This window comes from Opisthocomus hoazin, chromosome 7 (assembly GCF_030867145.1).
Source record: "Opisthocomus hoazin isolate bOpiHoa1 chromosome 7, bOpiHoa1.hap1, whole genome shotgun sequence".
Classification (NCBI taxonomy): Eukaryota; Metazoa; Chordata; class Aves; order Opisthocomiformes; family Opisthocomidae; genus Opisthocomus; species Opisthocomus hoazin.
Genome location: NC_134420.1, coordinates 55,894,187 through 55,906,400, shown reverse-complemented (window position 1 = coordinate 55,906,400; position 12,214 = coordinate 55,894,187). Strand labels below are relative to the sequence as shown.

The window sequence follows — 12,214 nt, the reverse complement described above, 5'->3', positions numbered from 1 at the left end:
GTGGCTTCTTTGAAACAGCTTATGAATATTATAGGTAACTTGACTGCTGAGATATTTACTGCAGGAGTATGTGGATGTAATAGGTAGATGCAAGACAAACAAATAACCAGGAAAGACAAGAGATAAGCCTCTCCGAAGTAAATAGTTACAGACTCGCAATTTTACGAACAGGGGATAGTAAGATTATTAATAAGATGGATAGGCAGACTTTCTTTAAATGTTTTGGTTTTATTGTTCTTCTAGACAAGGCTCTGTTTTAACAAGGCTAGATGATTTCTGGATTTGTTACTTTTAAGAATCTCAACAGGAATAAACCTTCTAACAGCAAACCAAACAAACAAATCAATAGGGCCAAAATAGACTCCATCGTAGTCCAAAGCTTCAACTGCATCTAAGTATGCACTGTGAAGCTTCAACCCAGAGAGGTAAAAGCATTAAAAGGAAGAGACAAGTGATGCTGTGTAGGTGCACAGCATCACCTGCAGCTATGACAATAACATCCTTGACTCTGTAATTGAAGACAAATGAATGTTACTGCTACTGTAGCAGAGGCAGCAAGTGAGGGGGAAGGCTGCTCCCCTGGGGTGTGTGGGTGGGGTGAGAAGGTATTTACTTCTGTAGAGAAGGAGAAGCACTGGGAAGATTAAGCAACTGTTGCCTTAGAGGAGGAAAAATACTTTATCATGGGATATTTGAAGTCACAAAGGGTACATAAAAGGCTACAGAAGGCATGGTCCTGGTCTGGCTTGGGACACAAGGTTAAATAAGGAATTCACACTCTATGTTAGTCAAAAGCAGGGAGAGATTCATGATTTTTGCAGAAATCCCCTTCATCTCCTCCCTATACATGTCCATCAAAGGACAGTGTTCCAGGACTGCAGTGGGTTCATGTCCAATCCCAAATGATTTATAACTCTGTTGCTTTGATACTTGCTATCCAAAAGCAATTATTTTGTCTTATGTATAAACCAAACCAGGACCTCACGCTTGCCCACTTCTTCAATCACATAGCATTCTAAAGAAAAATACTGTCACACAGTGGAACAATTTAACGAATTTATTGTCTAAAGATGTAGGAAAATAATGGAAAGGATCTCACAACTACTCAGGACCACCCAAACCCAAATGCTTTGGTGGGAAGACACCGTAAGGCCACATTGCAGATATATGTTACTCAGAGAATGAGTGATTAAGTTGAAGCCATACACTAACTTCACTGCATGTCACAAGTAATTCCAAGAATCTGTGGAGTTCGCCTCATTTGACTTCCCATTTTGAAGATACATCTCAGTATAGTCGTAGGAAGACAACACTGAGTCCAATGGGAAGCAAATCACTTACTACAGAGTTTCTGTAATGACATGGTGGATTTGCTGTAATAAAATCTGGTGGAATAGGAATGTGTTCTTTTGAAGCTGGAGAGATGTGGTACTAGTGTAAATCTTCATTAAATCCCAGAAAATGCTTGGGGCTGAGGGCGCTGAAGTAGCTCAGCGTTAAAGGAGTTATTTACAATGTCAATAATCTGCACTGCTGTAATGTTGCCCATCAATATGATAACAAGCAGTCACAACAGAAAAGTAACTCTGAATGTGACATGTTTTAAGGAGGAGGATGCCAAACCTCACTCTTGGCCAGACTTCATAAATGACAGCCAAAGGAAAATTGCTTAATGGGACATTTTTATTGCATAGAAGTCTAACACTTCAGAGAAAACACAAATCCTGAGGAATTTGCAAAAGGAGTGTAAAATGCCTTCTGATCAACTGGGATTTTGATATCCTCTTGAAAGACTGTCATAGCAAACACTTCACATGAGAAAAGAGGTGTATTGAAACTGAGGGTTCTAACATTTAAACAACCTAAGTTTCCCCTACAGGCCCTTTACCTAAAAAAAATGAAAGAAATGAAGCTGGACATGGATTACTGAAAGCTCAAAGAACTGCTAGTGCTTGGTGCATAACTAGTACCTACAGCAAATATTTTACTGGACATTTTGAGGTGGGGGACTAGTGTTTCACATTCTGGATTTGCCTGTGAAATAGGGGCAGGTCCAACAAAAGCACAGAGGAGAAAAAAGGTAACAATTCTTCACTCTCTTTTTTAACTAAATTGTTATGGGTCATCAGATAAAACTAGTAAATGGCAAAGTCAAAGCAAACAAACGGAGGTCTTTATTCATCGAGTGCATAGTTAAACCTTAGAAGTTTCTTACCACAGTTTGTCATTACACTACATAGCTGCTGTTTGCCAGAGCTGGAGACAGGATGCTGAGCTAGACATACCCTAGTTTGTATCCTGTATCTCAATAAATTAGTACGGGATGAAAAATTTTACCAGTAATAAAATGATAGAATTGCTGAGTACCTGTCATGGGTTAGCTCTAGTCCCAAGTCACACAATGTACAGTGCCAGTGTCAATTATGCAACTTCAGTTAAAATCTACATTTTTTTAGACATATTGAAAATGTGTAATTTATTATTATAGATATTGGTTTTACTACCTGATTTTTCACAGTGGTATTTTATATCTGGTGTGTTTTCATGGATCATGTTTATGTAGTGTTTTTATAACACATTTTATTTTTTTCGTTCTTTAAAACTAAGGGTAATGTTTAAAATCTTTCCTCAAAACATTTTTCTAGTCCTTTTAAGGAGGTTCTTAGTTTTAATGCTGCTTATATTAAATCATACTATATTATGCTATAAAGGATTATATTACATTATGTTAAGAGGTGTCTTCCAGTCACCTGCTATAGTACTTGAACCTAATGGGAATTTTTGTATTTTTTCTGAGGAGCTCTAATTCCTTTCAGATTCCAGGAGATACACCACCTGAGTCTGGAATATATTTCTCTTAATTTATCCATCTGTTTCAGGATTTTCTCTTCTGTTATTTCAATTCATGGGAGCATCTTATCGTTTTAACTTTAAAAGAGTAGGTTCAAAATGAATAACCATCCAACTTTTTGTCAAGGTAAAGAGAAAAGGAAAAAAGAATCTCTGCAATATTATTCACTTCGTTAAATATATTTTTTGCTCTATTTAACAGATGCAATATCTTTAAATACGTCAGTAGGAAAAAAGTTGTGGAAATGAACTTCTTAGTTTTCATTTATGCTTTTCAAAAGCTGCCTTTCCATCTTCATGTGGCACTTACCTCCTTTTTGGTAGGCTCTCTTTAAGAACTACAATGCATACCTTTAAGCTCTGCCATTTAATAACTTCTTTTCTCATGTTTTTGCTTCCTTCTTTGGGGGTGGAAAGCAGATGCATGACTTCTGCAACTATCAGGATGTGCTCATGGTCTCCATGCTGCGTTAAAAGTTTTAAATTCCTCATCTCTAGCTTTCAGATCATCTTGATTAGCTTCTGCTTTCTAAAGTTTCATTCTCCCAAGTTACAGTCAGTTTTCAAAATAGTAAGAATTCACATGTGAGTCTTCTGAAAAGGAATTTAATTACACTGCAGTCAGTATTACTCAGAGGTTTAATAATACCATAATGTAGGACATCCCTCTGTGTTTCTTCTAACAAAATTAAAAATAATTTCATATTATTTTGAGTGAGTGAGGATTAGGATCCAAAAGTCAATTCTTTATATTAACTAGAAATTCCATCTCTGGCTGGCTTAAGCATTTAAGTAGATCAGAAATTGAGATAAACCCCTATTTCTGTTTTAATATAGTATTGCTTCCTTTCCTCTCTGCACAGTGTTCATTCATTTTCCTTTTCCTCATCAGAAAGTGAGTAACATAACAAATATTTTAATTGTTTCTCTCTTACAACCATGTAGATTTTTAACAATTAAACTTTTGAAACTGTTGCCTGGAGTAGTAGTTGCAACTGTACTGTAACCGAATTAAAAATAAACAAATTAATTTTCAGTGAAGAAATGAATACTAACTGGAACAGGACTTAAGCTTAATCAAAGATGTAACCCTTGAATCAGTAACACATCTTCACTTATATGCACTCTTTCAAGAAACGATCCATTTCCTGACAGAGTTGTACCACTTCCGTTAAGAGAATTATTAGGCTTGGATGCTCAGCATAACTTCTCCTTTCATGGTAAGATGTTAAGAGGTTTTAGAGAGATAGAACTGTTGGATGGAGCCGTTTCACACAAAAATGCTTTAAACAGCAAATTTACCTACCCAATCTACTTTTCTGACAGTTCTCAAGCACAAAATGTTCAACTTCAGATTAAAAAAGAAAAAAAGAGAATATATGTAAACTAGAAACTAGAAATAATACTGTACTAAAAGCTCACACAAAAGCTGTTTCAAGTCATGACTCTCTTTCACGGGGACTCCTTCCCTCAATTCATTTCTCGGTTTCCAAAATTTGATCCTCTTTTTCCCTTGCTGTGGAAATATTCTCCATGGAGTGATTAAGGGGAACGTTATGTATCATCTGGCTTTCCAGCATTTGTACTTTGAAAATAACACCTATTTCTGTAACAATTCAATGACCATAAGAAAGCACCAGATGCCCCCAACTTTAGCTCCCTAGAAACTACGTTTTTCATACGCAGCTCCCCTTCAGAAAGAAAGTAAATCAAGTACCTCAAAACTGTAAAGCTGTGACACCCTGGAAGTATGCAGCTACAGCACTCTTTTTCTTCTTTCTTTCTCTCTCTCTCTCTCTCATTTCCTCTCAGAAGTCTGTACATGGAGCATTTCAATTTTACCTCAGCCCTCAAACCAGCTTGGCACACCACCTCTTTTAGAACTAAAAAGGAAATGTTGTGACACTTCTTCTTAAATGAAGTTCAATAATATCTTTCCATGTGGGTATTTCCCACAGCATTTTTCCTCCCTCTCCTCACAATTAGGAATGGCAAGTAAATACACATATTTTTGAACAGTTGTGTTGTGGGATAGAGAAGGGACATCTATCTTTAGAACTCTGTTACTCCACGTTCCCAAACTCGCAGCATACACGCAGCCCAAACGTTGAACTGTTGGCTGATTGCCCTGTCAGGTTGCTTTTATCATACACATGAATATGAAAATGCTACTTAAAAATAAAATATTTACACTATGGAGGGAGAGTGGCTTTGCATCATGCCATAGTTTTTAATCATTTTTACAGCATATATTATTCCTTTTAACACTGGGGAGGTAATTTATTGAATACACATAATACAAATAGTATTTTTTTGATTAGTGTCACAGCACACACATAAATGAGTATCTAAAATGCAAATAACACTTTCAGTCAATTAAATTGCACTCAGAGCTTCACTTCTAAAAGCACAGTTTACATAGCAAGGGTGGTTTTACTTCTCCAAACTACAAAGGAATATCTTACAGACCATTCTGTACTCCCTGTGGGTCTATAGCCCATCATTGTTTCTGTACTTTCACATGCCTGCTTTGGCTGCAGGCTCAGGTCAAATTTCCTCCCTCAGCTGACCCTGTGACTGTCTGTGTTAGTGATTTAAAGGGGACAAAGGCAGAATCTGAACACTGGCACATGACTACCCATACTTCTGACTGCTGGCATGCTTTTGGGAATGGTTGGGCCCCTGACTAGCACTCTCCCAGGCAATGTCCGTATACAAGTTGGGGGCTAGCATGGCTCAGTAATGGTTTGCATGGCTCAGTAACGGTTTGCAATCTTTATAAATCCAGTAGGCAGTATGGAAAAGGCCACCCTGTTTTGAAGGGGAAAGAACTCAGCCTTGTGCGTGCAAGCTACGCCATGCTATGTCATGCCGCTTGCCGGGACACCTAAAGAACAAGTCCTAATCTGCTTTATTTTCCAGTACAGATGTAGCCTGTATGTTTCCACCTACCCGCAAATCTTGTCTACCCTTAAGGATGACAAAACTCTGTCCTTTTACAAACAACCACAAATCCATGTGATACTGCTTCAAAGACAAAGGTGAAGGAGGTGATGAAACCAGCCCACTATGCCTGCACCATTCCACTGAGGGTAGCTCCACTCTTGAATCAAGCACACTACCAAGTTTAATCCTTCACGCTCCCAAATGTTCAGTTGAAATGAAAACTTGAGCACAGACCACAGACAGGAGGTTTAGGATTTCAGTGCAAGTATAGATCTTTTGTCTGTCAAAAGGCAGGATTCTTTCCAAGCATTCAGTTGGGCTGCATCGCTGTTTCTGGATACGACACGAGAATCCCACTGCAAAAATATTTCAACACTGGAGAGCTTGTTCTGTAAAAAAATCTTTTTTTTTTTTTTTTTTTTAATGGAATGACCATGTTGCTCAGTTACTTTTTCCAAGGTGCAAGCAAATCAGCAGGTGCCTCAGTGACAACAACGAACTTTCAGTTCATGCAATAGTACTCTCTAAGCCCAGTCACAACTTAAACCTAAATATACAGGGTAATCACTGTGTCTTGCTAGATGCATAGACAGCAGCTACCACAATGGATCATTAACCTTGGTTTGATGTTTTAGGGTTATCGACTCATTCTTTAAAGCTGTTTTGGCTGAAATTTAAAAGGAGAAAAGAGAAGGTTTCAGCCTGAGGCAAATAAGCAGATGAACTCTGTCAAGCTAGGGACATCTGAAACCAAGCCTATTAGCAACTACTGGATTCATTGCCAGCCCCACTCACACCGACTGCTAGTAAGTAACAGAGTGGAGTCAGATTTCAGTTTCTCTCTTCCCAGGCTGCCAGGGACAGCTAGTACAAAGTGTAGGCTACTAGAGCCACTGGATGAAATGTAGTACTACCCGCTTTAAAATGTAACATGTGGGACACACAGTAATCAACAGTGGTTGTTACTCCTTGTAAAGAAGAAGTAAAACTGACACTCCCCACTAGTTGTACAAAGGAGCCATTAGTTACAACGGTGCAAAACTCTGATTTAACAATGAACTTTATGAGTTTTGCATTTTCATTATTTTCCCTTCTGTAGTTTAATATTATGCTGATGTAACATTTACTGTCTTTTCAACAGAGAGGCTTCTAGAATCAAGTGACAAAAGTTAGTGAATCAATTATTTTTCAGTTTGAAAACATCTTTGTGATCAGACTTTCTGTATTTACAGCCTTGATATAATACTGTTGGAAAGGCAGTAACTGGATGGGGGTTTTCAGTGAAGTTATGTGTCCACCACCTGCTACAGCGAGATATCTCAAGAGAACACTTGCAGTGCTTTGCGGAAAAAACCTTCAGAAGTATTTTTAATTTTGGGAAGAAAACCAGTCCCAAAAGCGCCTTAAGAACAAGGTTTAGTATTTAAACAATTCCATAGTAGAAAGCTCTTACCAACTTTAAATAGTTCAACACAATCTCTCTATGGGAAACTGTAGAAATGTGTGTGTATGTATATATGCACATGCACTTATATATATATATGTACAAACACACACACAAATATGTACTACCGGAATGTGAATAAAGGATTAACAGAAGACAATTTATTTAACTGATGTTTGATGTCCCAGAATCAGACTCTGTGTGAACACAGCTGCTGTACGTGGCACGGCACTGCAAGTTAGCACCTTGTTACACAGCGTCAAAGGATGGGAAGGAGCAAGCCAGAAACGACTGTAAATCCGCCATGGAGGGAAAAGCGGTTTGTGTGATCTGTCTCCAGGAAATGTGGGCTGCTTTAGGCACACCAGATCGCTTCCAAAACATAACAGACCGAGAGGCTCAGGTGAGACCAACAGCTCTAACACGATTCCAACCGCATCTGCCTTCAACACGGAATCACAGCCCGCTGCCAGGACCGCGTGCCCGCCGCAGCGAACGGGCCCAGACGAACGCGCCGCGAGCAGCTGCGGGCACCCGGACGCGCCGGCCCGGCCCAGCGCCCGCTCCCGCCTCCCGGCACACCGAGACAGGCGAGCCCCGAGCCGCCACAGCCCGCCCAGCTCCTCCTCGCGTTGTCACCCCTCCGCCACCGCACAGGCTGGGGTACCTTCCAGTAAACCCAGCCTCTGCAACACCCCCCGCCGACGCCTCCGCTCGCTGCCCTGCGCCCGGGCCGCCAGGCCCCCACTGCGGGCGGAGGCCCCGTCAAGCGCGACCCGGGGCGCGCCGCCCCTCCCGCAGCCACCCAGGCGCCAGGCCTGAGCTGACCCCCCGCCGCCCCCGCCCCCGGCTCTGCGGGGCCCTGAAGCCTGCGTGACCGGAGCGCGTACCGCAAGGCCGCGGCGCTGGCCTGAAGGCGGGCGTACCGACGTGCCGCAGTGACAGCGGCAGCTCTCCGGCTGCCCCAGCCCAAGCAGGCGGCCGAGCCGAGCCGGGCCGGGCCGCACCGCTGCGGGCCCGCACGCACCACCCGCGCCGGGCGGGGAGACGGGGGTTCAGCGGACGGTCAGGGCTCTGCGGGACCCCCCTCCCTCGGTCGTCCCTCCCTGCCCCGCGGCGAGGGGATCCCCTGCGCCCCCATCCCGCTGCCGCCTCCCCCCGCCAGGGGGGAGCTCTGCTCGGCTCCCCCCCGCCGCCACTGCGAGTGGGGAAGCCCACGGCTGCTCCCCCCCCCCAGTACGATGGAACCGGCCCATAACCCGAGGGAAGAGCGCCACCGCCGCTCCCTCATATGATTGCCAGTCGCAGTGGTCAATCAGCGCTTTCCCTTTTCTCTAGGCAACCCAGCGCCCGCCCTCAACGGGGGAGGTGGGAGAGGCGGGCGGGAATGTTTACAAACAAGATTAGGGAGTAGAGGGATTGGGGGGGAACCGGTGGGGCGGAGCCAGCGATTGGCGCAGCCGCTGACCCAATGAGGGACCGCGCCGCTCGGCGGAAGGAGGCACGTAGAACGTTCTCTGCCCAATAGCCGCTGGGCTTCGCGGGCGCGCGCGCCCAATGAGCGCTCGGCGGGGAGAGGGAGGGGGCGCGAGGGCCAGAGCAGGAGCCGCTCCCCTGACGGCGCCCCCTCCTCCCGCCGCGCTCAGCCTATCCCGGCTGGGCCGCGCTCGGCTCGGCTCGGCTCGGCTCGACGGGGCTCGGCTCCGCTCCGCTCCCTGCCGTTGGGCGGGGAGGGCGGCCGGAGCGAGGGGGAGGGGAGCCGCAAGGACATGGGCTGGCTCTGAGGGCCGGGGGAGGGGAGCCGACGTGCGTGTGCCTCCCTGCATTTTCATAACTGTTTGGTGTTGGGCGGTGTGTGGGGTTTGGGTTCCCCCCCCCCCCCCCCCCCCCCGTTCTCCCCGAGGCGGAGGGGAGAGCAGCCGCCCCCAGCGCGCCCGCATGGCTCCGCTCCCCCGGAGCGCCCCTGGAAAATAAAATCCGCCTCAGGCCAGGTGACGTCCCCCGCCTCCGCGCACACACACACGCACACACGCGGGGAGCGGCAGAGGCGGGGGAGCGCCTGCCTGAGAGAACATGGAGGGACCCTCGGGCCCGGCGGAGGAAGGGGAGCTGCCGCTCCTCACCGTCAAGCACGAGCTGAGGAACGGTGAGCGGGGGGGGGCCGCGGGAGGTCACGGCGGGCGGCGGGGGGGGGAGGGTGCCGGGCTGCCGGGACGTGGGGAAGAAGTGCTGAGGGGGGGGGTTCGGGAGAGTTGGTCGGGACCGGTAGGCAAGTCTCGGTAAGGAAAAAAATAGAAACCCAAAACCCAGAGGATGAGCTGAGAGACATGGGCAGGAGCGTGTGAGATGGGGGCGGGGGGACTTCGTTTATTTCCCAAAAAAGTATTTCATTTGGACTTCTGCTGCGTGTTTGGTTCCCCTGTCCCCCTTCCCCAGTGGTATTTGACACTCTTGAAGGAGAGAAGGGTTAGTCATTGTTTGTTTTGTTCTTGTTTTTCGTTTTTGAATTGTGCGTTTGACTTTTATGGCTATGTCAGTATTGGGGGCGAGGCGAGGGGCCGTTTGTTAGCGTCCTCAGTGATGTCGATTTGTGATGTGACAGCTTTTCTCTGACCTCGGCGAAATGCCGGAATTGTAGGGAGGGGAATGTACCAACATGTAACCGCAGAGTTATCTGGCGTTGCAGTCTGCGAATCTTCTTGTAGCCCAGGAGTTACTTGAAGACCCTTTGAAGAAGTAGTTCAACACATGAAATATACGTATTGCTTTTCAAGAGACAGCAGGAATACTCTGTCCTAGGTTGTTATGTTGAGGAAGATCTTTATATTCTGATAGGGACTCTGTGCTGCTCAGAAGTTTCCAGGCAACTTGAATGCTGCAGTAAAGCTAGGTTTTACTGTTAATTTAGAATTGTGTGTAAAACATAATAAATACAGAGACTATAGATCCTGATTAACAATGGGCGTGCTATTAACCCATGGCCTTCGTTCCTTTTCTGTTACCATCTTTTTTTCTCCGTGGTGAAGTAAAAGTAAGTATATGATGCTGTTCATCGCAAAAGTTTGAGAGAGCCGTCCCCGGGTTAATGGAGGTGACATTCCCTGATGGGCTGCTGTGGAGGGCGAGGAGTCCCTTTGGTCGCGTTCAGCCTCCTGTCCCCCTGTCACTCGGGTCTAGGGGCTCAGTGGAGGGGCCCCAGCGGAAGGTAGCTATCACTGCAGCTTAAAAAAAAAAAAAAAGTGCTCTTCCTGATAGCTACGCGGAAACCAAAGGGACCGTAGTTTCCTTCTTTCAAGAAGAAGAAAAAGAGCTGGTGGAAAACATACTTGTCTTGTTAGGTGTTGTTAGATTTCAGTGTGCAGGAGAAAAAGGGAGAAGGGGAAGGGAAGTGGCACACATTTAATCTATCTATTTTCCTAGCTATCTCTAGATTCACAGAACTATCCCTGTGGGATAGTTGTGTAAACACAGTTTGAGGAATTAACACATTTGTATAAACTAGACAAAGAACTGTCTAATATAGCGTAATAAGCAATTTTCATTTTGATGCTGATCTTAAAGCTTTGTAGGCTCAGGAAGTACTCATGCTTTTAATTTAAAAATTCTCAACCTTGTTTGTGTGTTCTTAAGCTTCTGAAATTCAGCTTAATGGGAATCAGTTGCTTCTCCCTTCCTCATTCTCTTCTCCTTATTAAGTATTTGGAAAACTCTGCTTTCTGAAAAATGCTTTCTAGCAATGACTTGTCTATTTCTGGAGCATTAGGGTGGAGGAGGGAGCTGCTCTGTCATGTACTCCTGGGAGACTCCTACTCCTGAACGTGTCAATAGTGTCATCGCTATGCAAGACGTATCAAGATATTGTTTCAGAACTTGTCTCTGCACAATGAGCAGAGATACAGTAACTTGGAAGAGAAAAATTGCAGTCAGCTTCTGTTGAAATAGAAATATATAAATAATCTGTAGGATACTTTGGGGATTTTTCTTAGTTTTTTTGGTCTGGGTCGGACTGTGTAGGTGCCTGGCTGCTGGCTAGGGTCAACCCACCAGTTTTAAAGCATGCAGCATGATTGTTTACTTTTGCTTCATTTTGGGAAAGAGGGTGAGGGAACGTGCAAGAACTAGAACTGGAGGCAGAGGATCTTCGTTGTTCTTAAATACTGAGGTTGCATAGCATGAATATCCTTTTAATGTGCAATTTGTTTAGATTCTAGTGTTCCGCTCCTCTCTGTGTTCTGTCTTTGATGTTGCTAACTCTGTGACTAACTGAATGATTTAGAATTACATATCGAAAGTAGCTGTCAGTTGGCAGATGAAAAAGAGATCAGTCTCTACAGTGCTTTGAAAGAATGTACTATTGTGGTAGAAATAATGGCTTCTTTGAGAAGGAGTGTCTCATTTTCATATCGTGGAAGTTGTTGCTTGAACCTTGTGATAACAAAGTACAAAGAATTATATATTCAAATCAACTAAATGCAGGTGAACCTACAGTTATACTTTGCATTTGTAATTACTTGGGTCTTGGAGTTGCTCTAAAAATATTAAATGAGTTAGAGACAGGCATTGATTATGGTCAAGTGAGTAAGTATGCATACTATGAAACTTGAATTTAAGATTAAGTTAGTATCTTCACAGGTGATTGTTGTTACCTTCAAGCAAGTACTGTGGCGTATGAAAATACACAGTAAGAGCATATGCAGTGCTGTTTCTACAGAGCTCCAAGCTGATGGCTAACCCTATCATACCATGGTTTAACTTCTTTTAAACTTTGACTTTGCAATTACATTGCTGGCTCTGATATGTAGAGTCAACCTTAATTTTAGCTCTATAACCCATATTCTTAGGGCACTGAAACTCCTCTATTGTGTGACAAAAAAGCAATTGCTGAAAAAACATCACTTCATAGGCATGTAGATTGGGTCTGCGATAGAGAAGGAGCTGTGGTGTGTAACACTTGAGTGCCCCTGTAAGATGCCA

At 44.3% G+C, this 12,214-nt stretch overlaps 2 protein-coding genes across 5 annotated transcripts in view; one reads left to right on the top strand and one right to left on the bottom strand.

The window, feature by feature from the left end:
• The window catches only part of DGLUCY (D-glutamate cyclase), a 47,999-nt gene extending 39,720 nt beyond the window's left edge, over positions 1–8,279 (bottom strand). The window contains exon 1 of one of the 2 annotated variants that reach the window (XM_075426157.1): positions 8,131–8,279. The gene's annotated coding sequence lies outside the window, so the exon portion shown is untranslated. The remainder of the gene's footprint in view (positions 1–8,130) is intronic. The other variant, XM_075426158.1, reaches the window with a different exon arrangement.
• Positions 8,280–8,884: 605 nt separating this feature from the next.
• The window catches only part of RPS6KA5 (ribosomal protein S6 kinase A5), an 84,271-nt gene continuing 80,941 nt past the window's right edge, over positions 8,885–12,214 (top strand). For all 3 annotated transcript variants that reach the window (XM_075426146.1, XM_075426147.1, XM_075426149.1), the window contains exon 1: positions 8,885–9,386. In XM_075426146.1, the coding sequence (XP_075282261.1) occupies positions 9,314–9,386 (73 nt within the window). In that variant the 5' untranslated portion in view covers positions 8,885–9,313. The remainder of the gene's footprint in view (positions 9,387–12,214) is intronic.